We start from the raw sequence: 24,911 nt of genomic DNA, 5'->3' as shown, positions 1-24,911 counted from the left end.
TCTAAGACCTCCCAGTCCCTTTCCCTTATTCCTGCATACCCAACCCCGCTGCCCTAACTTTTACTCTGCATCTCCCTGTCCTGAGACCCCCAAACCTCCTAGACCCCTACCCCGAGCCCAGCACCACCCACCACCTGCCCTGAGACCCACAAGGACTGAAGCAATGCTGGGTAAAGCCTCTAGTTACCTGCCTATTCAAAGCACTCCCATGGCTGCTAAAACCCCATTATTTCACTTATATTACATAGCTTCCAAAAGGAAAATGTGGTTAAGTTAACCTAACCATTTGTATAACCCATCCCTAGGGCACAAGCAAGCTCAGTCTAATTTTTAGGCGGAAACCAGGCCTAATTAGCCTACATTTAACTGAGCTGTTCTAAAACTGCTAGAAAAGAGTCCTAGGACTGTTACAAGGCCTTCCCCTTCCCTACTGCCCAGGGAGGTTGTTTTTGGGCTCTAGGTACTCAATATACTGCTCGGAGAAGCTGGTGGAGAAGTTCAAATTTTTCACTAAAACAAACAAAGCATTTTTCACCCTGCTCCACTTCCGGGTTACGTGATCTAATTCAGCTCACTCCTATACATAACCCGTGCCAGTAGAGCACCAGTTTTCACACCCTGACATTCCAAGCATGAAAACAATTCTCAGGTTAAAGAAACAAGAACTGGCTAAGTAGCCACTGCTCATTTAAAAGGTAAAAAGAAAGTTACCCTCCTGTCTTTCTAAGGCGTGTCTTTGAAAAGCATTTTCGCTCCCTGCCCCAAACTGTTTCTCTGTCTGTAGCTCTTACGCAATGACTGTGCCCTGCACAGAGAGAAAGAAGCTGCTGGGAACATGGCTGGTGACATGGTTTTGCTTTCTACCGTATCCCTTCTTTCAGCCTGCCAGCAAAGTAAGGCCTGTGGGAGTTTGTTGCTGGGGGGTGGTTTTAAAAGGTCCTAGATCTGCAGATGTATTTTATGCTAAGCTGATTTGTCACTTACGCTTCTGAGAATCCATAATAGTTGTCTGTAACCGGAGCATTATTTACCTTTTGGTGGTCCAAAGGGTACATGGTATAAGGAGACATTACCTCATACGAGAAACGTGAATAATTTTTTGCTTTTGTGGTTTTATTTGGGGTGGGGGGGGCAGGGGGAGGTTGGTAAACTGTTGACAGAGTTTATAAGTAGATGCAGACTCACCTTTCAGCTATATTCTACACTCACTTTGGGTTTTTTGAGAATCATTGACCCAAAACTGCTTTTAAAAATCATTTTGCAAAGCAGATTGCATGGTATTTTATATCAGAAAAGAAGAAAATCCTAGTAAGTTACATAGTAAGCGGTTGCAGCATATGGATGTTCCATAATATCCTCTCATGATGGGTTCTTAATTTTTAAATTTATCTTATGCACTGTGGAAATGCCTCTTAGATTCACATACAGCATGTGGCTTTCCCACCACTTTGCAAACTACAGATACGGGAGATGAATGCAACTGGAAAACAAAGAACAGCTGAAATGGTAGAGTAGCTCAATCCGCCTCATAATGTGCCAGCATTCTCCACATTAGCAGTTGTTTTCGTTCAAATAGTTTGGTTGTGTCTACACTAAGCCAAGGAAGTAAAGAAAGTAGTCTGGGTAGAAAGAAGATGCAAGCATGAGCCAAAGAGCTGAGGCCCAAGTTTATGGCTGTGTCGGTATTTGTAAGCCGGCTGATTGGTTTTATTTTGGAGTTGCATGTGCTGTATCCATGCAGCTCTATAGAACACAGCCATGACTAGCACAGAGTTTATCCTCTGTGACAGTATGTACCATGCGCTTTAGTTAAAGTTCAGCCTGCCTCCCAGGGCTGAACACCTGGCTGAAGTGAAAGCAGGAGGTAACGTGACAAGGAAGGGCAGGGAGACACTGCCTGGAAGGTCAATAATTCTGAGCACTCTGGAACATAGGGATTCTGCTGCACTTGAAACGCTACAGTGGCACGACTGCAAAGCTGCCAAAGCATTGTCTTTAGATCCTACAGCAGTGGTGTCCAATAGAAATGTAAGGCCCACCCCCCCCCCACCACCAAGGACCAGGCACACACACACACACACACACACACACACGCACACACACACGTATACAGCCCGCGCAAAATGCCAGCAACTCACCGGAGCCGCGGCTGAGGCTGCCCGGAGGCCGCAGGAGGAGCTGCTGCGGTTGTCACCATCACATGCTTGTCCCATCATGGTGGAGCAGGGAGAGGGCGTTCCACGTGTGCGGCTCTAAGGAGCCGCATTTTGCCACACCATCATGTCCACTTGGCAGCACGTGGCAACTGGAACGCGTATTGGACACTGCAGCCCTACAGCACGGCAAGGGGCTTTCCTCTTCGCTGTGGCTACCCCGTCCCCTTTCTGCAGGTGGTAACTAAGTCAGATAGGAATCGCCCATCAACCTAATAGTGCCTACACAGGGGCTTTGCCAGTTTAATTGTGTCATCACCTAGGGTGGTGTGTCTCTGTTACTGTTCAACATGCAAGGGATTGTAAGGTTATTCAGGCTGGCTATGTGTACACTAGATGCATCTGTCGACAGAAGTCACTGTTGATGGGGAAATCTCCACAGAACCTCTGTCAACAGATCGCGTCCACACACAACTTGCTCTGTCGACAGAGCCCTGCCAGACTGCACTGCCCTCTGGTGCCAGAAAGCGGAATGGCAGCGCTGCAAAGAGGGCGGCCAGGCAGCCAGAAGTCCTCTCTGTTGACAGAAGTGGCTATACGGCAATGCTCTCCACAGAACTCTGTGCTCGACAGATTGTTATGCCTCAGATTTTTGAGGGGATAATCAACAGAATGCTTCAAGGGTATAGCTGCTCCCTAGGGCATGCTGACAGAAGGCCCCTTCTGTCGACAAAGCTCTCTAGTGTAGACACAGCCTCGGAGAAAAGCCAGCCCTGCCCAGGCCTCTGGTCTTTGCTGCATTTTGTTAAAGTGCCTATGTAAGAACCTGTCACAACCAGTTTTGCGAGAAGGAGCAGTCCATTACTAGCCAGCTCTGAGTGCACAGTATCTGGCCAGTAAACATCTACTGTGGCCCTGTCCATTCCACTGTCTATTCCACTATGTTTACAGCTGTGTGCTGGCAGCAAACACTTGGTCACTCAGACCCCCTCTGCTGCAATGCTGGAAGTTATGCTTTACCTTACAACAGCTAATGGTGCGGTGGGACAAACGTTCAGCCTCTCAGAAGGACATGGGGATTTAAGAACCCAGGCCAGACAATGGATTAAGCAAGCACGGGGTGAGCCCAGCCCTATCGGCAAACTAGATGGTAATTTAAGGTGCCAGGCTTCAAGGGGTGCCAAATTAGAAGTAATTTTTTTTTCTCGATTTAAAAAATATATTACTCTAGCATCTCATATAAATTAACATAGCTAATATGGTATTTGTGAAACGTGCATCACTGCCCTGTCTGAAGTTGAGTTAGCTTATTTGTTTCACATTGTGGAGTGCGGCTGTGTATGTAACTACAGTTAAAAATGAGTCAGAGACTAGCGTTAAAACAGCGCCACCTGGGTTTGGGGTTTGCTGCTCAGGAGCAGGGGCTGGCAGGTCCAACATTCTTAGTAGCCCAGTCATGAAAGTGAGTCAGTGCCTACCCCCGCCCCCCCGCCCCAACCCTGGTAGTGAGGGCTGGTCAGCATGTCTGTCGTGTTATGCCTTTTTTCTCTGTATTGAATTGGGGGGCGGGGGTGCAGGTAACAAAGACATAGTGTCTAGTGCCCCAAAAACCCTGAGCCCAGCCTTGACCTAGCAGGACGTGTTTTGTGATGGAGGAAGCATCAAAAATCTTGCACCAAGTGGGTTTCCACTAATGCTAGAGATGTCCTGTTTTGGCCAGGACAGCCCTGTATTTCAGGTGCCAGGATGACATCACAATTTACTTTAACAAAAGGGCTACTTGCCCTGTATTCAGGCCCCCTGCTGAGCTGATCCCCTCCCCCCCACTCCAACACATGGGGGAGGGAGCCAGCGGGGGGTCCTGTCATCGGGGTGCGGCTGTGCCCGCTTCCGGCCACTTACCGCTCAGGGAAGGGAGGAGCTACATTGCCATTTCCCAGCTCTCCACAGCTCAGGGGAGCTGCAGGTGCACTGGTGCAGCTGTCACCCCAAGGCATGGGACAATTAGGGAGGTCTCCCACAGGGGCGGTAGCCCTGTTCCCAGCACCCCAAGGCATGGAGTAGGCAGGGAGCCGCCCCCACCCCCACTCCCCCAACCAGTGTGTCCTGTATTTGAGCTAGGGACATATGGGCTACGTCTACACGTGCACGCTGCATCGAAATAGCTAATTTCGATGTAGCGACATCGAAATAGGCTATTTCGATGAATAGCGTCTACACGTCCTCCAGGGCCGGCAATGTCGACGTTCAACTTCGACGTTGTGCAGCCCAACATCGAAATAGGCGCTGCGAGGGAACGTCTACACGCCAAAGTAGCACACATGGAAATAGGGATGCCAGGCACAGGTGCAGACAGGGTCACAGGGCGGACTAGCGCTTCCGGGGCAACAGCTAGCCGCTCCCTTAAAGGGCCCCTCACAGACACACTCAGCCTGCACAGCACGCGGTCTGAGGAGCCATAGGCACACAGCCCCCGGGCGCCGCAGTCATGGACCCCCAGCAGCAGCAGTAGCAGCAGCAGCGGCAGCCAGAGGTCCACCCAGCCCTCCCGGCAGGAGCAGGGCTTGCCCTGCTCCATGCCATGCGGGAGGCAACTGAGCACCTCCTTGCTACACCAGAGGAGGAGCTGCCCCCAGGGCAGCAGGGCTCAAGCCCGAACCCTGAAGCACCCCGCCCCCCCCCCCCCCGCCTCACACGCCGGCGGCTGTGGAGCTACCCCACCAGCACCAACTGGTGGGAGCGGCTGGTGCTTGGGGAGTGGGACGACGACCGCTGGCTCAGGAACTTCAGGATGAGCCGGCAGACATTTATGGAGCTGTGCCAGTGGCTCACCCCCGCACTCAGGCACCAGGACACGGCCATGTGGCGTGCCCTCACAGTGCAGAAACGGGTCGGCATCGCTGTCTGGAAGCTGGCCACTCCCGACAGCTACCGATCCGTGGGTCAGCAGTTTGGTGTCGGCAAGGCCACCGTCGGGGCTGTCCTCATGGAGGTAAGAGAACCCACGGGGGGAGGGCAGGACAGAGGAGGGGGGGCCCGGGCAGAGGAGGGCAGGGCAGGGGAGGGGGGCCCGGGCAGAGGAGGGCAGGGCAGGGCCACGCACACCCTGCTCACCCCTCATTGGTGCTGTCCCATGTGCTTTCTCTGCAGGTTGTGCGTGCCATCAACGCCATGCTCCTGCACAAGCTCGTGAGGCTGGGGGACCCAGATGCCACCATCGCGGTCTTTGCCACCCTGGGCTTCCCCAACTGCTTCGGGGCTCTGGATGGGACTCACATCCCCATCCGCGCCCCGCATCACAGTGGAGGACGATACCTGAATCGCAAGGGCTACCATTCTGTCGTCCTCCAGGCCTTGGTGGACAGCCGGGGACGTTTCCAGGACATTTATGTGGGCTGGCCTGGCAGCACCCACGACGCCCGGGTTTTCCGGAACTCGGGCCTGTGCCACCGGCTGGAGGCGGGGACCTACATCCCCCAGCGGGAGATCCCTCTGGGGGACACCACCATGCCCTTCTGCGTCATCGCAGATGCGGCATACCCACTCCGGCCCTGGCTCACGCACCCGTACACGGGCCATCTCTCCGCTAGCCAGGAGCGCTTCAACGAGCGCCTGAACCACGCGCGCCAGGTGGTGGAGCGCTCATTTGGCCACCTGAAGGGACGCTGGAGATGTCTCCTGACCCGCCTGGATGCGGGCCCCAACAACATCCCCCAGATTGTGGGTGCCTGCTGTGCCCTGCACAATTTGGTGGAGAGCAAGGGGGAGGCCTTTTTCCAGGGCTGGGCTGCGGAGGCCGGCAGGGCAAACATCCAGCCACCTGCTGCCCCCAGTCGGCAGGTGGACCCCAAAGGGACCCGGGTCCGGGAGGCCCTGCGGGCCCACTTCCATGATGAGGCCACGGGGTGAACTCTGCCCAGGCCCCCCACTGCCCGCCCCTTCCTCCACCATACTCCTGCCCCAACGCCCACACCATGGAGCACCCCACCGCACCCCCCCGCCACTTTTCCTGGCCAAATGACAGCATGCACTTGTGGCTGAACTTAAACTGCTTTTTCTTTCAGAATTTTTTTTTTTAACTGTAAATATATGAAACAAGAACAAACTATATACAAACATGTGGAAACAAACTAATATGTACAAAAATAAAACAATACTAAGAAGCAAGTGTCCTCATGAATAAAAAGAAAACCAGGGAGGATAAAGGGGAGAACTATTTACATGGGGGGGGCGGGGCAAACGGGGGGCACCAAATAATAACTTTAAACTATATACAAGGGGGGGCCACATCCCGGGCCCCTCGCCCCTATAGCCCGGCACTGGGCGTGGCCAGCCGGGAGCCCCGCCGCGGTCGCAGCCCTGTCCGGGGCTGGCTGGGGGCGGGCCGGACCGGAAGATATGATGCCCGGCGAGTCTCAGGTGGCTCCAGGGGTCCCTCGGCGCTCCAGCCCTCGGCGGTGGGTGGCGGGGCGACGGCGGACGGGACGGCGATGGGCGGAGCAGCTGGTGGTGGGGCTGGTGGAGCAGGCAGGGCAGGCGCTGCAGCGGCCGGCGCGGCATAGGGGGCCAGGTAGTCCATCAGGCGGTTAAAAGTCTCCATGTAGGCCCCCCATGCCTCCTGGTGCCAGGCCAGTGCCCGCTCCTGCAGCTGCAGCTGCTGCTCCGCGACCTCCAGCTGCCGTCGGTGGATGGCCAGCAGCTGGGGGTCCATCGCCGTCGGGTGGTGGTGGGGCGGGGTCCGCCATCTAGCCTGCCGTGGGGCCGGTCGGTCCTTGGCCGAGGGGCTGGCCTGGAGCGATGGTCCCGGAGGGCTCTCCGGGACGACTGAAGCCTTGCCGGCGCTCTCTTCCGGTCCTTCTGATGGTGCAGGTGCGGGACACAGGAGAGGAGGGGGGGAAGAAGAATGGAGACAGGCGTTAGTGTGGGCCCCGAGCCGTGGCCTTTGTCCCCCCAGCCCTGTGCTGCAGGTTCCCCATCCCCGTCCCCGGGAGATGCTGCTGTGATGGATGGGGTTCAGGGGTCCCCCTGCCCTGCACCCCGTCCCCTGGTGGGAGCGACTCTCACTTCACCCCGCAGGGTCTGACAGCCGGAGACGTTTCTTAGATGCCCAGTTTCTCCCAGGAGTGACAGCACCAGCTGTCGGAAGAGACAGTCCTTCCAACCCGTCGTGGGGAGAAGACCCCAAGGGGGGCCCCTCTGGGATGCAGCTTTCCCCCTCCTCAGGCTGGCTGCCTTCCAACTCTCCCTTCCCCTAGCCTCTACCTGTGGCCCCCGCCTTCCCCCCCCAATTCCAAGCCAGCTCGGCTCCTCCCTCCTCTTTGTTCAGGGCAGAGGTGTCACCTGCCAGCTGTAGCCCCAGGAATCTCCTTTGCCCCTGGGAGCTATTCGGCTCTTGTTGCTCATATGTAGCCTGAGTCTCCCTTTTGCACTCCCCCCACTCCATCACATGCTGCTGCTGCGGGGTGTCTCACCCACTTCTCCCGGGGGCCCCTCGAGGTTCCACTCCCCCCGGCCTGGGGATGGGGCATGGCACTGTCATGCGGGGTGGGGGGGGCGGGCAGGGGCTGATGCACTGCTGTGAGGGACATGGCCCTGCTGTCCTTGGGGCCATGGCCATGTGAGCATGTGGGGGGCCCTGGACACATATCTATTACCCCCCACCCCCTAAGCCCAGGGGTGTACACCAGAGGTGGGTACCTACCTGTCGGTCCGCTCCCACGGTCCGGAGATCCCCAGGGGGCGGAGGCCCGGCTGCTGCTCCGGGATGGCAGGAGGAGGATCTGCAGCCCAGATTCTGCGGAGGAGGAGCCCCCCTCCTCCTCCTCCTCCTGCTGCGATGTCCCGGGGGTGGGCTCCGGGGGGGCCCCCGGGGGTGCGGGGCTTACCTCCAGGGCGGACTCCGGCTGCAGGGCCTGCTGGGGCTTGTCGGCCGAGGTATCAAGGGTGGCCGGAGGGGAGGAGGTGTGCCGGGGGCCCAGGATGTCCCTGAGCCCCCTGTAAAAGGGGCAAGTGACGGGGGCGGCCCCAGATCAGCTGGCCACATCCCGGGCCCGGGAGTAACCCTGCCGCAGCTCCTTCACCTTACTCCTGACGTGATCAGGAGTGCGGGCAGGGTGACCCCGGGCAGCCAGGCCGTCGGCCAGCTGAGCGAACGCATCCACGTTCCGCCTCTTGCTCCCCATTACCTGGAGCACCTCCTCCTCGCTCCAGAGCCCCAGCAGGTCCCGCAGCTCGGCCTCCGTCCAGGAGGGGCCCCGCTGCCGCTTGCCAGCCTGGCTGCCCGACTGGCTGGGCTGGCTGCCCTGGCTCCCCTTGGGGGGGGGTCCCCTGGGGGCACTGGGGGGGCTGCCGGGCAGCCATCGCAGCTGGGTGGGTGGCTGAGGGACGTGCAGGCTGGCCGCGTGTGTGGGCTGCCGCCTGCATGTTCCCTCAGCTTCCTGCACAGGAAGGGACGGGGAGGGGACCTTTAAGGGGCTGCTCCATGCGGCCACCATTGAGCTGAGGGGCTGGAGAGAGCGTCTCTCAACCCCTCAGCTGATGGCCGCCATGGAGGACCCCGCAATTTCGACGTTGCGGGACGTGCAACGACTACACGGTCCCTACTTCGACGCTGAACGTCGAAGTAGGGCGCTATTCCTATCCCCTCATGGGGTTAGCGACTTCGACGTCTCGAAGTCTTCGAAGTTAACTTCGAAATAGCGCCCGACGCGTGTATAATCCAGGCTGCGGCTCAGATGGAGTGAATGAGGTCCCGAGTAGCAGCAGGGAGTTCCTTCAGTAGTTGTTGCAATTTCCTTTGGAATTCCAAAGTGGGATCAGCAGAGAGAGGTCTGTAAAATGTGTTGTTGGAGAGCTGTCTGGCTGCCTCCTGTTCATGGTCTGAACAGCAAGGAAGGAGTTAGAGTGAGGTACAAACAACTAGTGGGAATGCCAGAGGCAGTGAGCAGCTGCTGCAGGTAACCTCGGGGCTTAGCCCGACCAAATTGAGGGAGGGGTGCTTTTACCCATGGCCCTTCAAGTCCAGGGACCAAAGCCCAAACCCAAGCAAGGGCAATGGGGCCCTAAACTGTGGGGCCATGGACTGATAGAGGACTAGGGCCCAGGAGATACACAGACCCTATCACAGGAGCTAATGTAACTGCAGGAACTTTTGAGCCTTTGCATTCAAATTGAAAGGCAAACCTTAAGGAATGATGACTCTTTCCATTTAAAAAAAATGACATTTGTAGTGGATTTACAGGGCCTGCTGCTTTTCTGGGAGCGGGGCGTGGGGAGGGGGATTAATTCTGTGATCCTTGATCCATTACTTTTACTTGCAGGTTATTTTGCCTGGATGGTAGGAAACTCAAGAAAGAAACACAAGATCATGCCTCCAGAAGTTACTGGAAACCCTGAATTTGACAGAATATTTCGTGCACAGTAAGTTTGAGGATCATTTTAAATGACAAACTTTTTAGTCATTTAACTACTTGGACAGCAGAGAGGTCTTACTTAGCCATTGAAGGCTACATCTACACTACAGAGTCATGTTGAAATAACAGCCGTTATTTTGAAATAATTTTGTTAGTGTCTATACTACGCACATGCTATTTTGAAATAAATTTGAAATTTTAGGTATGTCATTTTGAAATCAGTAAACCTCATTGCAGAAGGAATAACCCTTATTTTGAAATAGGCGCTGTTAAGACACAGAATAGCGCTATTTTGAAATCAGCCACAATGGCGCCCAATGGCACTATTTTGAAATAGTGCTATGTTTCTGGAAATTCTATTTTGAAATATATTTTGTGCATATCTTATTTTGAAATAACACAGCTATGTAGTGAAGATGTAACTGAAGTGTGAAGTGAATTTTCTTGAGGCTATTTATGCTCTTACGGTGCAAGGATTGCTCTTAACTCTCAGGTGACCTCTCTCTCATACAAAATATTCCAGTAACAACTGTGGGCGTCTCTCCGCAGAGACACCGCGTGATCAAGGGTTCTTCTCCACCAGGTGTGACTGATTACTTTTACTAGTAGAGCAAATTGTTTTGCATATGCATTCTGTTCTCATTGGGCCTGTGTGCATTGGTCTTTAGCTTCAGGGTCACACTGACAGGAGAGTAAGTCACAGGTCTCCCACAAACTCCATGGACATTCTTTTAAATTCAGCACACTAAATCAATTTGTGATTGAGGTAAGATTAGGAGTCTCTACTCCATATTCAAGGAATTCTTAATTTTCCACAATACGCAAAAGCAATTCCAATCCAGAGGAAAAGGAGGATCACAGAACGCTCACACGACCGCATATGTTCTCAACAGAGGCAGAGCAACAGACTAACAGAGCAGCGCTATTTAATATGACGGTATTGGTCACAACGTCATATTTGAGGTAGCTGTAGAGGTGCGGGTTAGAGGTTCACCCCCCCCCAGCTCCAGTGCAGGAGAAAGCCACACCACCTCACGACAGTCTAGGAGCCACCCCAGCTCTCGGCTGGATGGCAGTCACTGTGGGCAGGTTATGGGAACAGTCAGTACTGGGCTCAGGAGTGAGAAGACAAACAGTAAGAAGGCACCCAGCCTTGGCACAGGGCAGGACAGCAGTCAGTGTAAGGCTCAACTCCTTGCAGCAGGACTGAGCAAACAAACAGTAAGTAGGTAGCTTGCCCAGGGCAGGCTGTGACATCAGTCACATGAAAAAAAGTCACTCGGATAGAGGGAGAGGGTTCTGGGCCCACTGCGCCCCAGACTGTGGCCCCCAACAACCACTATTGCAAGCTGCCGGTTGGTGGGAGCCCATCCACAACACACTGACCTTGGCTCTGGTGGGGCCAAGGCTATTTCGATGAATAACGTCTACACGTCCTCCAGGGCTGGCAATGTCGATGTTGAACATCGACGTTGCGCAACACCACATCGAAATAGGCGCAGCGAGGGAACGTCTACACGCCAAAGTAGCACACATCGAAATAAGGGTGCCAGGCACACCTGCAGACAGGGTCACAGGGCGGACTCAACAGCAAGCCACTCCCTTGAAGGGCCCCTCCCAGACACACTTGCACTAAACAGCACAAGATCCACAGAGCTGACAACTGGTTGCAGACCCTGTGCATGCAGCACGGACCCCCAGCTGCAGCAGCAGCAGCCAGAAGCCCTGGGCTAAGGGCTGCTGCACACGGTGACCATAGATCCCCGCAGGGGCTGGAGAGAGAGCGTCTCTCAACCCCTCAGCTGATGGCCGCCATGGAGGACCCCACAATTTCGATGTTGCGGGACGCGCAACGACTACACGTTCCCTACTTCGACGTTGAACGTCGAAGTAGGGCGCTATTCCCATCCCCTCATGGGGTCAGCGACTTCGACATCTCGCCGCCTAACGTCGATGGTAACATCGAAATAGCGCCCAACACGTGTAGCTGTGACGGGCGCTATTTCGAAGTTAGTGCCGCTACTTCGAAGTAGCGTGCACGTGTAGACATGGCTCCAGAGCCCCATGAAAGCAGCTGAGCAGTGTACGCCACATGGTAATGTGACCTAAGGTACGTTGACTATTCATATGGCTGGAGCTGGGTAGCTTGGGTGGACTTTCTGCAGTAGTATAGAGGTAGTGGTAGACACAGATGAACCTGTTCAGCAGTTATTTTTGACTAGATTACACAGAACTACAGTGTGGCCCACTTACTTCATGCACTGTGGAATTTAAATACAAGTTTCAACAGCCACATCAGTTGCTCCCAGCTCTTTATTTAGGTTTGGTCAGTTCAACATAGGGACGTGGAAACTGTCAAACTGGACTCATCTTGGACTAGAGGAACTACTGCAGGTTCAACCTCCTGAATCTGGAATGCTCTCGTCTGGCAATGTCCTTTGTCTGGCTTGACCACGGATGCTGCAGGAGCAGAGTCCCGGAGCTGGGGCCACAGCAGTGGCCAGCAGCCTGGCCTGGGCCAGAGCTGGAATCCCACCAGCTCTGCTGCAGCATCGTGGGGGCGGGGGGTGCAGAAGGGGAAGAGCCCCTACTGGAGAGCAGGGCTGGGGTCAGAAACCCTGCTGGAGCCCCCAGAGGAGGAGGGAGCAGAAGCCAGCAGGCCTTGGTGACTGGAGAGCCAGCAGTGACCACTGGGGCCCTGGTGGTTGGGGAACTGGTTGGGGAGCAGTGAGGCTGGGAAGCCTGGGAGCTGGCAGGAAGCTGGCCAGGGAACTGTGGGCTGGGAGCCAGCCAGGGAGCTGCGGGTCCTGGAAGCTGCGGGCCAGGGAGTCAGCTGGGGAGCCACAGGGGCGGGAGCAGCCAGGGAACCATGGAGACATGGAAGCAGCTGGAGAACGGCAGCAGTCAGGGAGCCTGTGGGAATTCTGGAAAGTGGCCAGGGCTGAGGGACAGGAGTGGAGCCCCCAGGGACCTGACTCTTCTTTGTCCGGCATAATCCCTTCCCTTGGAACTGCTCAGGTCCTGAGGGTGCTGGATGGGGAGGTGCAACATATTGATCTTTTCTGAGAGTGGTGAATATCAGATACATCAAGGCAAAGTGATGCAAGAAAACCCAGAGTGGATCAGTGGACATTTGTGGAATAACCTGCCAAGGGAGGGAATATTTTTATAGACCCCCCCCTTCATTCAGTGATTGGCTTATAAAAATCTCATGCTTCGGGTCATATGCATTTTAAAATTAACCTTACATTGCAAATCTAATGTAACTGTTGTATTACTGAATAAATAAAAATATCCCATTATAGAAAGTTGCCTTTAAAAAGTAAAAGTAAAAAAAGGCTAAAATTTGGAGTGAGCAAAAGAAAAAAAAAAGATATTAAACTCATCCTCAACGGTAAGTGAGTCATTGTTATGGTAACCATTTACAAGGTCTCTATGGGTGTGGCAGAACTGCTCGTAATTGAACGGACGCAACAGAGATTTTCAAAGAGCTCATTTTGGGCTCACCTCTGCTCCCAAAGCTAATGGTATTGGTTTCTCTGGGAACGGCATTTGTCCAAAGCAGAGAACTCTTGAAAATCCTCAGAGGCTCTTTCTTGCTGAGAACTTTCTTGTTAATTTATTCCATAGACAAAACTGTGTGGAGTTTTATCCAGTCTTCCTGGCTGTTCTCTGGATTGCTGGCTTGCTTTTCAATCAAGGTAACACAAAATGGGCGTTTTATTTTGACCTAACTAATGTTTTATTAGCTGAACCCTGCTGCTTATTGGGTGCAGGGGACCAACAGCCACATGGACTCCAGGTTAAAGTGGGAGGGGGTTCCAGCTCCACGTCCCTGGAAGGGGTGGGGCCAAGGGCAGGAGCAGCAGGGCCAGCAGCCCCTTAGGGCTACCAGGACAGCAGTGCTGGGGCCCACCCCCACAGACGCGTGCAGTGCTACCACTGGGCCTTGGGGCGACTGTGCCCTTTGACCCACCCCCATTGGCAGGCCTGATTAAATAGTTTACCTCTGTCACCGGGTGCCTCTTTTCTCTGTGTTATGAGGAAGACTAGAAACTCCTGATGGTCTCGATAGTTTACACGTCTCTGTCTGGCCAACTTTCAGTCTTTGCAAACTAAGGACCTGAACCTTCGTTTATTTCCACTGGCTTCCTTTGGCTTTGGGTCAGACCAATATGGGAGCACTTCCCCATAGCAACTGTGCTTCTCCCAAGAGCAAATAAACCTCTAAACATTCAGCGACACCTAGGGCCACCGTATCTCCCTGTCCTAAATACGGGCCAGGGAGATATTGGGGGAGGGGCAGTCCCTCCAAGCCTTGGGGAGCTGGGAAGGAGGTGGCAGCTGCCCACATTCCCCCTGCTTCCCAGAGGCTCAGGGAAGTGACTCCAGGTGCAGCTGCTGGTAGAAAAGGTGGGGTTGGGGGGGAGGGCCCAAATACTGGACCATTCGTCCCTTTTAAAAAATAACTCGGGATGCCTTTTTGGCAACCCAAATACGGGACCGTCCCGCCCAATACTGGCCGGATGGTCACCTTAGCTACACCCCACTCTGAGGTCAAACACTTCCAGTGCTCTTTTTAGGAAAAGACCCAAATCTTTATGCCTTTCAGGTAGCTCCTCTCCCCCCACCCCTCACCCGAAAACCTGAGCGACTGCTGGGATGGCCCCTCCTCCTGACCATTCAGGGGAATGGCTCACCAGGTCAAAACCCCTTCCCAGTGTTGCACATAGCTCTCTGCCTCTCTCTGGAGCTGTGCCCCCCCCCCCCCCCCCCCGCAGCTCTTTATGAGCTCTTGCTGCTGCCACTGCCACCTTTGCGACATAGCCTGCCTGGCAATCACTCCACATGTTTTCCCCTTCTGGGATAGCAAAGCCTTCCTTCAGCAGTCCTAGGCAGCCTACTCATGGACGACCTGCTACTGCTGTTCTGTCAGTGTCTGCAGCGGAACGAAGGCCTGCCTTTTACGTCAGGTTCTGGCTCAGGGACTCCAGGTTCCTGGTTTCTCCCCTTTCCAGACTTGGCAGCCCAAACACACATTTTCCCTCCAGCCACTTGCCACTGAAAATTTCCTGTCTTAGTCCAGCTCGTTCAGTCAGGGGATTGCTTTGCCCATGAGCCCTGTGAGTTAATTATCCCCCCTCAGTCTGCATTTACACTTTCAGAAACGTGTGGGGGTGAACCCTCCGTAAAACTGATGCATAAAATGATTCTTGCAATATGAAATGAAGTGGGATTCTGACTCAGCTGCCCCCCTCCCAACTGCCCAATTGTTCTCGTACACGTACACCATGGTCAATGGAATAACATAACTGCAGCGAGAGTGAATATTCTGGAAATAGTTCTGTATTAAGCAGAAATACCTGTGTGCGAAAGACAACTAGATACACCTGGTTCTTTATCCTCTGTTGTCTGCTGGAAAAAGGCAGGCCACATTTAATAGACAAAATACACATGCACAAGGGGGGTTGCACCGTTAACCTTAATGCTGGCATTTCTTTTCAGTATTTGACTCTGCAACCATAATGTTATTTTACCAGTCGTGTTGCATAATGTGTTCATCTGTAAGAGAACTGTTAGCCCCGTACAAAAACTCACTGGGGTTTCGGTTGGCTATCTGTCAGTATTAAAAGCGGAAGGGTCCATGGGAAACCAGGGCCCTGAGACTGACAGTCCCCATGGACAATGGGAAGAGGCCAACACTCTAGGTCAGCTTGACAGGTTGGACAGGCCCATGAGAACATTAGGAGGCGAGGTCCCATCCTCCATGTGAGCTGGGATTTTTTTTCTGTGTCTCTGAGAAAAAAGGGGAGGGAGCTAAGAAGAGCAGCAAGGAGCACAAGCTGTGCTGGGAGGCAGACCTTCAGCGACAGAGCCAGAGACACCCACAGCCCAAGAAGTGCTGAACCTGTGCTAAGGAGCAGACCTGCAGTGACCAGAGAAGCAATGCAAGGGGCTGGAGGCTGGGAAAGCAACAGAGTCTGCAGCAGGGACCAGCAGAAAGGGGGAGGTAGGGGAGAGGCTCTGGGCAGGGAGATGCCACTAGACAAGAGGTCTTACAGGCCAGACTTGGAGAGGGATTGTAACTCCAGCTGGGAGAAGGGTCCTGTCACCTAGAGCCTGAAGGCGTGTGGTCACTGCCTGAGCAAGTGTGTTCAACCTGCAGCCCTCCCACGCCTGCAGCACAGCCAGGGCCTGAGAGAGAGCCCTGGGACTTAGGAGGAACAGAATGAACTGTGCTTACACTCAGGAGGCTGCTGGTTGTGATGTCCCCGTGCCACAGAGCAGGGCTCTGTGTTCTCTTTCAACCTCTCTCATTTTCCTTATTCTTTTGTTTGTTAATCAGTGGCTGTGTAATAAATTGTGTTGGCTTTGAACTGTATGTAGTGGTCAGGGGCTCAGGAAAGCTGCCGGTGTGAAGAGCACCCTGGAGTAGGGCCAACCTAGCCCCTGCCCTAAGCAACTACAAGGTTGGGGGTTCAGTCCCAGAGAACCTGGGCCCAGCCTTGTTGGGATTTCAAGGGCTCTGCTACTCAGAGAAGCCCTCAGGGTCAGGGAGGCCATTGGGTAAAGGAAGTGGGAGCGGGGACTCAGCTCCTTTCACTGGTCCATTTCATCAGGGTAGTGTAGAAGCCAGGAAAGTTCCCCATAATACCCCAGTGTGCACGTCTGGAACGTTGGAGACAGGCCCATTGATGGGGAGGGGGAGAAGAAGCAAAGGAGGCAATTGCCTTGGAACTCCTATGTGCTGCTCCTGCAGCAGCTGTATTCTCAGCCCCTTTAAATGGCTGCCCGAATCCCCACGGTCCATTCTGGGGATCTAGCCCCAGCCTCGCTCCGTCCACCAGAGGTCCTGCCCCCCCCCCCCCCCGCCCCCGGGGGCAGAGACCCAGTTAGTCTGTTGGCGCCCCTGATTACAGGACACCGAAGTGTTAGCATTAGGGTTGATTGCAAAGTCAAGTGCTCAGGAGGTAAGAAACGCCAGATTTAAGGTTGAGTGTGCAGCTACATATGCATTGTGCTGCAGGCTTTCCCACGCTGCGGCCTCACTCGCTGAGTTTGCCACGTGACACCCCCCCCCCAGCCTTATTCAGTGCATTCAAACGCCCTCCCCAAGACACCCGAGAGAGAAAAGTTGAGCCCCGAATGTTAAAGTTTGTCACAGTTATAAGCAATTGAAAATAGAGATGCATAATAGAAAGTGTTGGGCAACCCAAATAGGTCCAGATGCTGTCAGCCCTACCTCTAATACCAGCTATCAATCTAAAACAGCTTGAAAAGCTCTAGACTAGCTGGGCCTCCCAGAATTGAGGGTAAAGGTCCATTTTTGACAGCCTGTGTGAACTGGGATTATGGATGTCCATCCCTGGGGGGAGACAGCCACCACATGCAACCTCATAACCTTTGCTGAGAGAGATTGAAAGCTGAATGCATTAAGGCAGGCAAGCTTGTAAGAACACATTGTAGCTATTATATTCAGCTATATGGTACCTTGCATTCACATCAAGATGTCTCAAATCTCTGCACAGGCAGCCCCACAGCAAGACAAAAAGCATTCTCATCCTTGTTCCCCGGGCTGGGAAAGAGAAAAACAACCTGCTGAGGAGCTGACCTGGACTTCAGTGAGATTGTGCATTTGCTTTCTCACAATGGCAAGAAAGGCCACATGCACACTGAAACAGTGGTGCAACAGGATGAGTACTGGTGTAAATGGGGCCTACAAATGCTCAGAAATTTTTCAGCATATATCCTGAAAGTCTCCTTAGGTTTCCAGAGGCTTCCAGATTTCGTCGGTGGTTAAAGTAGGTTGAAATCAGAGTAGTAAAAAATCTGTAATAGCTGAAGAGCAGGCAGGGAAAGCAAACCAGGGAGAAAAAGGCAAGCCCCATTTTCTTTTAGCAGAAGAAGGAAGGCTGCATCCCTTCTTACTGTAACCTGTGTCTTTAGCACCGCTGAAAACAGGGAATTGAAAAGGCTCTGGCTCCACTAGAACTTACAACAGCATTTTCAGCTGGGGCCGGGGGAGGCTGCACCAGTGCTGGAACAGGGTATTAGAAGGGAGTAAATAATTTTTTTTTTTCAGTTTAGTGACCAACCCAGAAATGAAGGGGGGAAAAAAATTGTATGGTGTCCAACTATTTTCTCTGTACCTGAAGTGCATTTCCTCTCCATTTTAAAAAAAAGTTTCATATTCAGGGCTACATCTACACTAGCCCCAAACTTCAAAATGGCCACGCAAATGGCCATTTCGAAGTTTACTAATGAAGCGCTGAAATGCATATTCAGCGCTTCATTAGCATGCGGGTGGCTGCGGCACTTCGAAATTGACGCGCCTCGCCGCCGTGCGGCTCATCCCAACGGGGCTCCTTTTTGAAAGGACCTCGCCTACTTCGAAGTCCCCTTATTCCCATGAGCTGATGAGAATAAGGGGACTTCGAAGTAGGCGGGGTCCTTTAGAAAAGGAGTCCCGTCTGGATGAGCCGTGCGGCGGCGAGGCACGTCAATTTTGAAGCGCCACGGCCGCCCGCATGCTAATGAAGCGCTGAATATGCACTTCAGCGCTTCATTAGTAAACTTTGAAATGGCCATTTGCGTGGCCATTTCGAAGTTTGGCAAATGGCCATTTCGAAGTTTGGGGCTCGTGTAGACACGGTCCAGGTGTCGTTTTTCTCTCAAAAAAAGATATCCAGCTACCTTTCGACATAGCATTTTTTTAAATAAAAAGTTAATGTTTAAATTTAGAAAGCACTTTTATTTAAACAGTGACATTTGGGGGAGGAGGGCTGTAGGTCGGTGGGGGACTATTTTTCAGATTTGACCCAAATTTACAAACAATTTTGGGTGACCCAAAATTGCATTTTTTTGGGAGCAAATGATATGAAAATTATTCCCCACTGCTATTCAGAATGTGTTTGTGTGGACAAGGTCCATGTGGCTTTCCCAGTCACCCAGGAAGTCCAGTGACTCTGTCCACTAGTCTCCCAGTGATGATGGCATTGGCTTCCTTTCAACCTAGATCACGTGACTGAGTTGAAACACTCAGCTTTGTCGTCGTCTCTTTTCTTCGTCACTCTTTCTCTGGCTGGTGGACTGGAGGAGTCAATGTGGGAGTAGAGGAGATGCCCACACATGCCGGCTGTGTCATTTCCTTCCCTTTTAGGCTCCTCTCAGCCTGGCTGCTAATTTTCCCTCAGTTTTTACGGTCATTAAAGGCACTAATGTCTCTGTTTTACAGGAGATAAATGATTCCTTACCAAACCTCCTCCAACAGATCTCCTACTTGCCAATATAAATCCAGAGTAAAGCCAATTAAATCAATGGGGATAGAAGTGGGTGGCAGCCGTATGAAATTGGAATCAGGCCTTTAGAAAGAGACAAATGTTTGTGAGCCAATGGCACAGCCACCTGCTATGCTATGCTACTCTCTTTGGAGAGGAGGAAAGAGGCAAAGAGACTCAGGGGAATTTGACTTTTAAATTATTTGTCCTACTCTGCATGTCCAGGAATAGTCTCTTCTTCACTGATGTCAATATGAAATACAGTAAAAGTCGCTCCCCCACCGACTGATGTATATATATTAACACTGAAAGACTAGGGTATTCTCTTGCCCAGCACTACCCTGGGTGACTGATTCTAGCAGTGCTGCTAGTATTAAAGCTGATTGATGCCGAAACAGATACTGCAGGTATTTTTATGCCTTTGCTAGCTCACCTGGGATAGTGTGAAGGCATCCCAGAGGAATGAGACTATTTTGTTACTACAGCTTGATGTTACTGATTTCATTGCAAAGGTTAGTTACACAAATGGGGTCGGGGGTTGGCGGGGGGAGAGCCAGTCCCATCTTCTCCAAAGCATCCATACTGGGAATCAGACTCTTGTGAGACCGAGCTCTTAAGCCTTGGATAAACTGGGAATAATTTTGCTTCAGTCCTTTATGTATCACCAGTGTATGAGAGATCAGGCCCAGACCACCTCAGCATGAATGGAAAAACCTGTGAAAAAGAGTTGGCAGCACAATCTCACGGCTGGGGTAATGGGAGACTTTTTAATCAGACCGTTGACTCATTTTGCCTGTTTGAAATCTTGGTTGGCTGCTGCTCGGAACCCATTGAATCTCCTTTCCTTTATCTGTTATGTAGAGTGCATCATATTTAGATTCCTCACCACTGTTTGCTGGACAGTTGTTACTGTAATTGATAAAGGCCCCACTACTTTTTTTTTTTCTTCAGAACTGGCTGCCCTTCTGGGTCTGGGGTACATGTACTTCCGTCACAAATACTTCCACGGGTATGCAGAATCTGCAAAAGGAAGGTAAGAAGGAGCCCCCATCTGTGCTTAGCTTGAATGCGCCAGGTTGTGGTCTGAAGCTGGGCCTACAGCCAAAAACTGGTAGTGGAAAGTAACTATAATTGAATGCTACATGTGTAAAGTGTCAGCCAGAGGTCTGAAACAAAAAGCCTCAGGGAAGTTACCGCTGGCTGGGCAGCAGAAGCCTAGGTTGAAGTGGGAGTGTGCAACAGGCAGCAAGAGACAGGAGATTTGATAGTTTCAGTGTTATGCTTTGTGGGGTCCTACTCTGCACCATACAGCCCAACAGGGTTAGCATATGTGCACATAAAAACCCAGAAATAGAAGCCCGAGAGCTTTGCAGGATTATATTACATTGGGGAATTGCAGAGGTCAGGCTTGCACAGAATCTGTTTGACTTGTACTACTGCTAGAAACTCCCCAGTTCATTAGTAGTAAAAATCATTGTATTAACACATTATGCAGCCCACACAAAATGCACTAGACACTGGACTGAGCCCATCTATGCATTTCACACAGGCCAGCTGTCAACTGGTGATGAATTTCAGACAGTTCCAGGCTCAGCTGCATTTGAACCAGTAACCAACCATCTATCGTCTCTCGCAGCTGTGTGTCCAATTGGCAACCCTGGAGCAATTCGGTGGCAGGCCATTCTGTACTGTTCCAGTCCAGACTGCCAACATCCAAACTCCTTTTTCCAGCTTGCTCCTTATTGTTAGAATCCTCCTCCAGTGAACACAGCCACTTGGATCCCAGTACACTGCACATCAGCAGCCTGGGAAAAACATACAGGGGCCTGCATCTAACCAACAATTGCTTTTTAAACCAGTTCTCCACTCCTTAGAAAGAGTGAAATACCCCAGAGCAAGCTGAGATGTCAAAAAAACCCAACCAAACAAAAAACCAGCTTTGGCTCACTGTGGACAAATGGGAAGGAAACAATTTCAGCTTTTTCTGCCTTTGGTGGGAACTAAAAGTAGCAAAATAGCACAAGAAAGAATAATTCTGTTGGTATCTGAACGAACAGCCACCTTCAGGGAGTACTGGTGATCTCTCTCAGGTAATACTGATTTTACAGTGCCCAAGGCATTGGAGAAAGCTGTGGCTCTGTGCACAGGGCTGTGACCCAGGACGCAGAGTGGCTTAATTCCAGTTGTGAGGGTGACACACACTGAGTTTGAGCATGTCACAATCTGCTTTTGCGGCTCGGTAGGTAGCTGGAGATTGTTATTTCCCTACCTGCCTAGCACACTGGCTGCTTTGAACCTTTCACATGTTCCCAGTGTAGACCCAAACCCCGCCCCACAATGGCGTGCACAGGTTGGTGAAACTACATTGTGACAGTGTGTATCAACCCCACACTGTGTCAGAGAAGACTCACCTAGCCAAGGAGGCTCTGCCCCTACGGCCTTGCTGGGCCTGGGCCTGGGCCAGCTCCAGGCCTGCTATAAAAGTCTGTGGAGCTAATCAGTCTAGGGTAGATGCTGCTGGGGAAAGAGGTGTCTGTGGAGCTCCAGAGAGGGAACTGCCCAAAGACCAGGCTGTGGGGGCTAGTCAGTCAGGGCTGACTGGCAAAGCCCCCAGCAGCGAGCAGGACAACACAGAGGATGGCCAGGAAGCAGGTAGGAAACAGCCCAGAGTCAGGCACACCCCCCATTAACTTGTTGCTTTTTGGTTGGAGTTCCCACCAAGTCAGTGGGGCGCCATCCCACAGCTGGTAGGGCCCTAGCCTGGACCCCAGTGGAGAAAGAAGGGGCTGCCCCCCCCCACCTCCCTTCCCAGCCCCTGCCCCATGGGGTCTGCCTGTGAGAAGGGCCTTTGCTATACAGGTACAGGCCACGCTGCCTGGCAGAGAGGGCTTTGTATTGACTTGGGCCGCCAGCTTCTGCTGCCCTAAAAATGGAGGTGACTTTGCATAAACCCTCACCCTGACAAAGTAACTCACAGAGCTCATAGCATTGGCGCTGTGCGAGATGACTATACAAACCCCACTTCACATGCACACGCTGAATCCCTCCCCCTCCCCCCGAACAGTGCCAGCCTCCTGGCTTTGCATAAAGGATGTTTTCCTCTATGTCTTCCTGTTAGTAAATTTGGTAACTAATGAATCTCACGGAGTCCACTTACCGCACTCGGCGCTTCCTGCTAACTGTCCTGGGGATTAGCGCTTCCGGCTTGTACTCTCCCTGACATTGTTTTCTTCCAGCTTGTCTTGCTCTGTTGGTGTGCTCGCTCTCAGGTCCGCTGCTTCATCTCTGTAGCTTGCCTCTCGCGCCAGCTCGCTGAAATGTTCCTCTTCTAGGAAATTTAGTGCATACCAACCTGCTGCCCTTGCCAGTTCACAGTGGCTGGCAGGGGGACCCAGGCCCACCCTCAAGATTGGGTTGCAGGTCAGGAAACCTACTACAAGCAGCCACAGTTGATTCCTGTAGAGAAATATGTGTTGCTGTTTCCCAGGGGTTCTTCCCACCTCTCTCTCTTGCAGCCTCTCTGAGTTGCTAGCCTTCAATTCCCTCTACTCAGGGAAGTGCTGCAGCCTTTTCCAATGGTGGCAGCAGCCCCCCTCTCAGTAACCAGTGACCTGGCTTTGTACAGTCTGTGACAGCTTCTACAGGGCCTTCATAAAGCCTGTCCTTAACTAGCTGACTCCAGCCTACGTCTCCTCTGCATTCTAATCAGCTGATTGGGGCCACCTGGCTAAGGCCATGCTTGCAAGGCCAGGTCGGGGTGACATTTTGCCATTTCCATGCCAGTGACTAATTTTCCATGGTGTGATCAATCCAATCATTATTGGGCGAGAAGATCATTTATTTTTCAACCCAGTTGCATCAGTGGTTGTTTTCTCCAGCATAGCTCTGACAGCTGGCGTAGACTGAAACGTTTTACAACAAAGCCAGCATGTACAGCTTGTAACTGTGTTCCTTTCTGTTTACCTCGTCTAGGATAACAGGTTTTTATTGGAGTTTGGTGGTTCTGCTCTCACTGATGGCCCTGGGCACTGCTGGGCTTATTAACAGTTTTCTGGATGAATACTTGGACTTCAGCATAGGAAAGAAATTCCATAAATTGATCTGAAGATTATTAATATGTAAACAAAGACGATGCTTTTTCCGCGGACATTGGAAAGAAGCTGAGGTGCATCACATGGAATGAAAGCACCCAGATTTCTCTATTAATTGTCCAGTGCAATATAAAGTGCATGTCTTTCCTGACATTTTGGTTACGCTATTTCTTCCCCATCCTATAGAAAAGCAGGCACAAACCTTGTAGAAAATACAGCTTCATTTTTTGAGCTCCAGGTTTAATGAGCAGGCGTCAGGTGTACAATAGTTTGTGACAGCAAAAATTACACAATCCCCAGACAATGGCAATTCATTGAGCAGCTTAGTTGCAGCAGTTTTGCATGACAACTGTTCTACCCTGAGCCCTTTGGCTCTACTGCTGCTGTCTTCTTGCTCTGCATTGTGCTTGGTGCTTAACATAGAGAAACACACAGGCCCTGCGCATAGCTATTTAGAAGCTATGGCCTTAGTCCTGCAACAGACCCTAGCCCAGCCCTGATTCATATGAGCAGGTGTTAGTTTCCTAACATACAGATGGACTTCACTGACTTCCGGCACATGATTTACTCTCACTTAAAGTTCAGTGCATGCTTACACTCAGGATGTATTTTAAGTTGCACTGAGCACCTTATGTGGGGCATCTCTGGGGACTGACACCTGTTTTCACACAGAGCCTGCTGAGTTAATGGGCCTTCAGGAGGGCACAGGGGTTTGCCAATATGGAGTCAGTGGCCGGATCGGGGCCTAAACCAAACACAGCTAAGTACAGCTGCTAGTCAAGGAATTGAATCTGTTTCGTTGTTTCTCAGTAAAGCACAGATGGCTGATGTATGAGAGAGACTAGCCAAACTCTCCAGCACAGCCAAAGCTCACAGAGCGTCATAAAATAACAAAAGCAAACTGACTGTGAAAACAGTTTGCAATAAAAGGGGGCGGGGAAGCGAGAAACATCACTGCCTAGAAGACTTTCTGATCACAGCGGTGGTTGAATGTAAACAGCCATAAAGAGAGAAAACTGTTAAACCTCTTTAAATGGGGTCTAAACTAAAGGTACAGCAGCACCCTGATTATTTGGATGACACCAAGTCTATTCAGATAAATGGGAGCTCGTGGACAGAGCCTCCTTTTGGAACACAACTGCAGCTGAGGTTTGACCATAAGTAGTGTATTCTAGTTCTGGTCATTCGGGGTGATAGGTGGCATTTAGGGGCTAAGGTGAAGACCACTGACCTAACAGATGTAGTGTCAGCCCATTAATTACCTTCCACGCGAAGACTGACTAGATGGTTGCGGCTGAGGTGGCCCACAGCGCCTGTAGCTAGGTCACATGCCATATTCTAGCATTTGTGTGGCCTGAATACTAGGGATGAGACATTCAACAGTCTGCATGCAAAGTTGCCTCTAATTGTGTCCTTCCAGGGGTGGAGTTTTTTTCCCCGTCCATATATGAAACAAACGTTTCTCTGTGCACTGAGGTACTGCATGTGTACCACCAGCAGAAACAAAAAAGAAAATATCTGGCTGTGGGTACTCTGTTAATCAGTGGGGAGGCATTTGAATCTCTCCTGAGTGGCCACACAAATGCACAGCTTACAGGGAACACTGTTTGTATGTTCAAGGGTTGCAGAGGGAACAATGATGATGAAGACTCTGACTTTTGCACAGTTAAAGGAGCCCTATCTGAAAGCCACTGTGCCAGATATTCCCAAACTGGGAGAAAAGCGGAGATACAGGAGCTGAGCTTACACCTACTGAAGGTATCAAGCATTTCAGATTTGGTCCATGAAGAGGTAGGAAAAGCAACAGAAAAAAATCTCTTGAAAGTCACACTGACGTGCTGCCTCTGGGAAAATAGAGGGGAGATGGTAGTGTGGGACCAAGTGAAATCATAGACATGAAGTTCTCTTCCAGGATCGACAAAGATTGGTAAGGCCTGCTAAACCTTAGGCTACATACACCTATACTGCACCAGTAAA

General features: G+C 51.9%; 1 protein-coding gene across 1 annotated transcript; it reads left to right on the top strand.

Moving 5' to 3' along the window:
* Positions 1–610: 610 nt before the first annotated feature.
* Positions 611–23,044, top strand: MGST2 (microsomal glutathione S-transferase 2). Its single transcript, XM_074993286.1, has 6 exons — positions 611–695; positions 785–893; positions 9,473–9,572; positions 13,196–13,266; positions 19,795–19,876; positions 22,816–23,044. Exons 2-6 carry the CDS (start codon positions 836–838, stop codon positions 22,946–22,948), a joined length of 444 nt encoding a protein of 147 aa, XP_074849387.1. The 5' UTR covers positions 611–695; positions 785–835; the 3' UTR covers positions 22,949–23,044.
* Positions 23,045–24,911: the final 1,867 nt, after the last annotated feature.

The sequence above is a fragment of the Carettochelys insculpta genome, chromosome 4 (genome assembly GCF_033958435.1).
Source record: "Carettochelys insculpta isolate YL-2023 chromosome 4, ASM3395843v1, whole genome shotgun sequence".
Taxonomy (NCBI): Eukaryota; Metazoa; Chordata; order Testudines; family Carettochelyidae; genus Carettochelys; species Carettochelys insculpta.
This window is presented reverse-complemented; position numbering and strand designations above follow the sequence as displayed.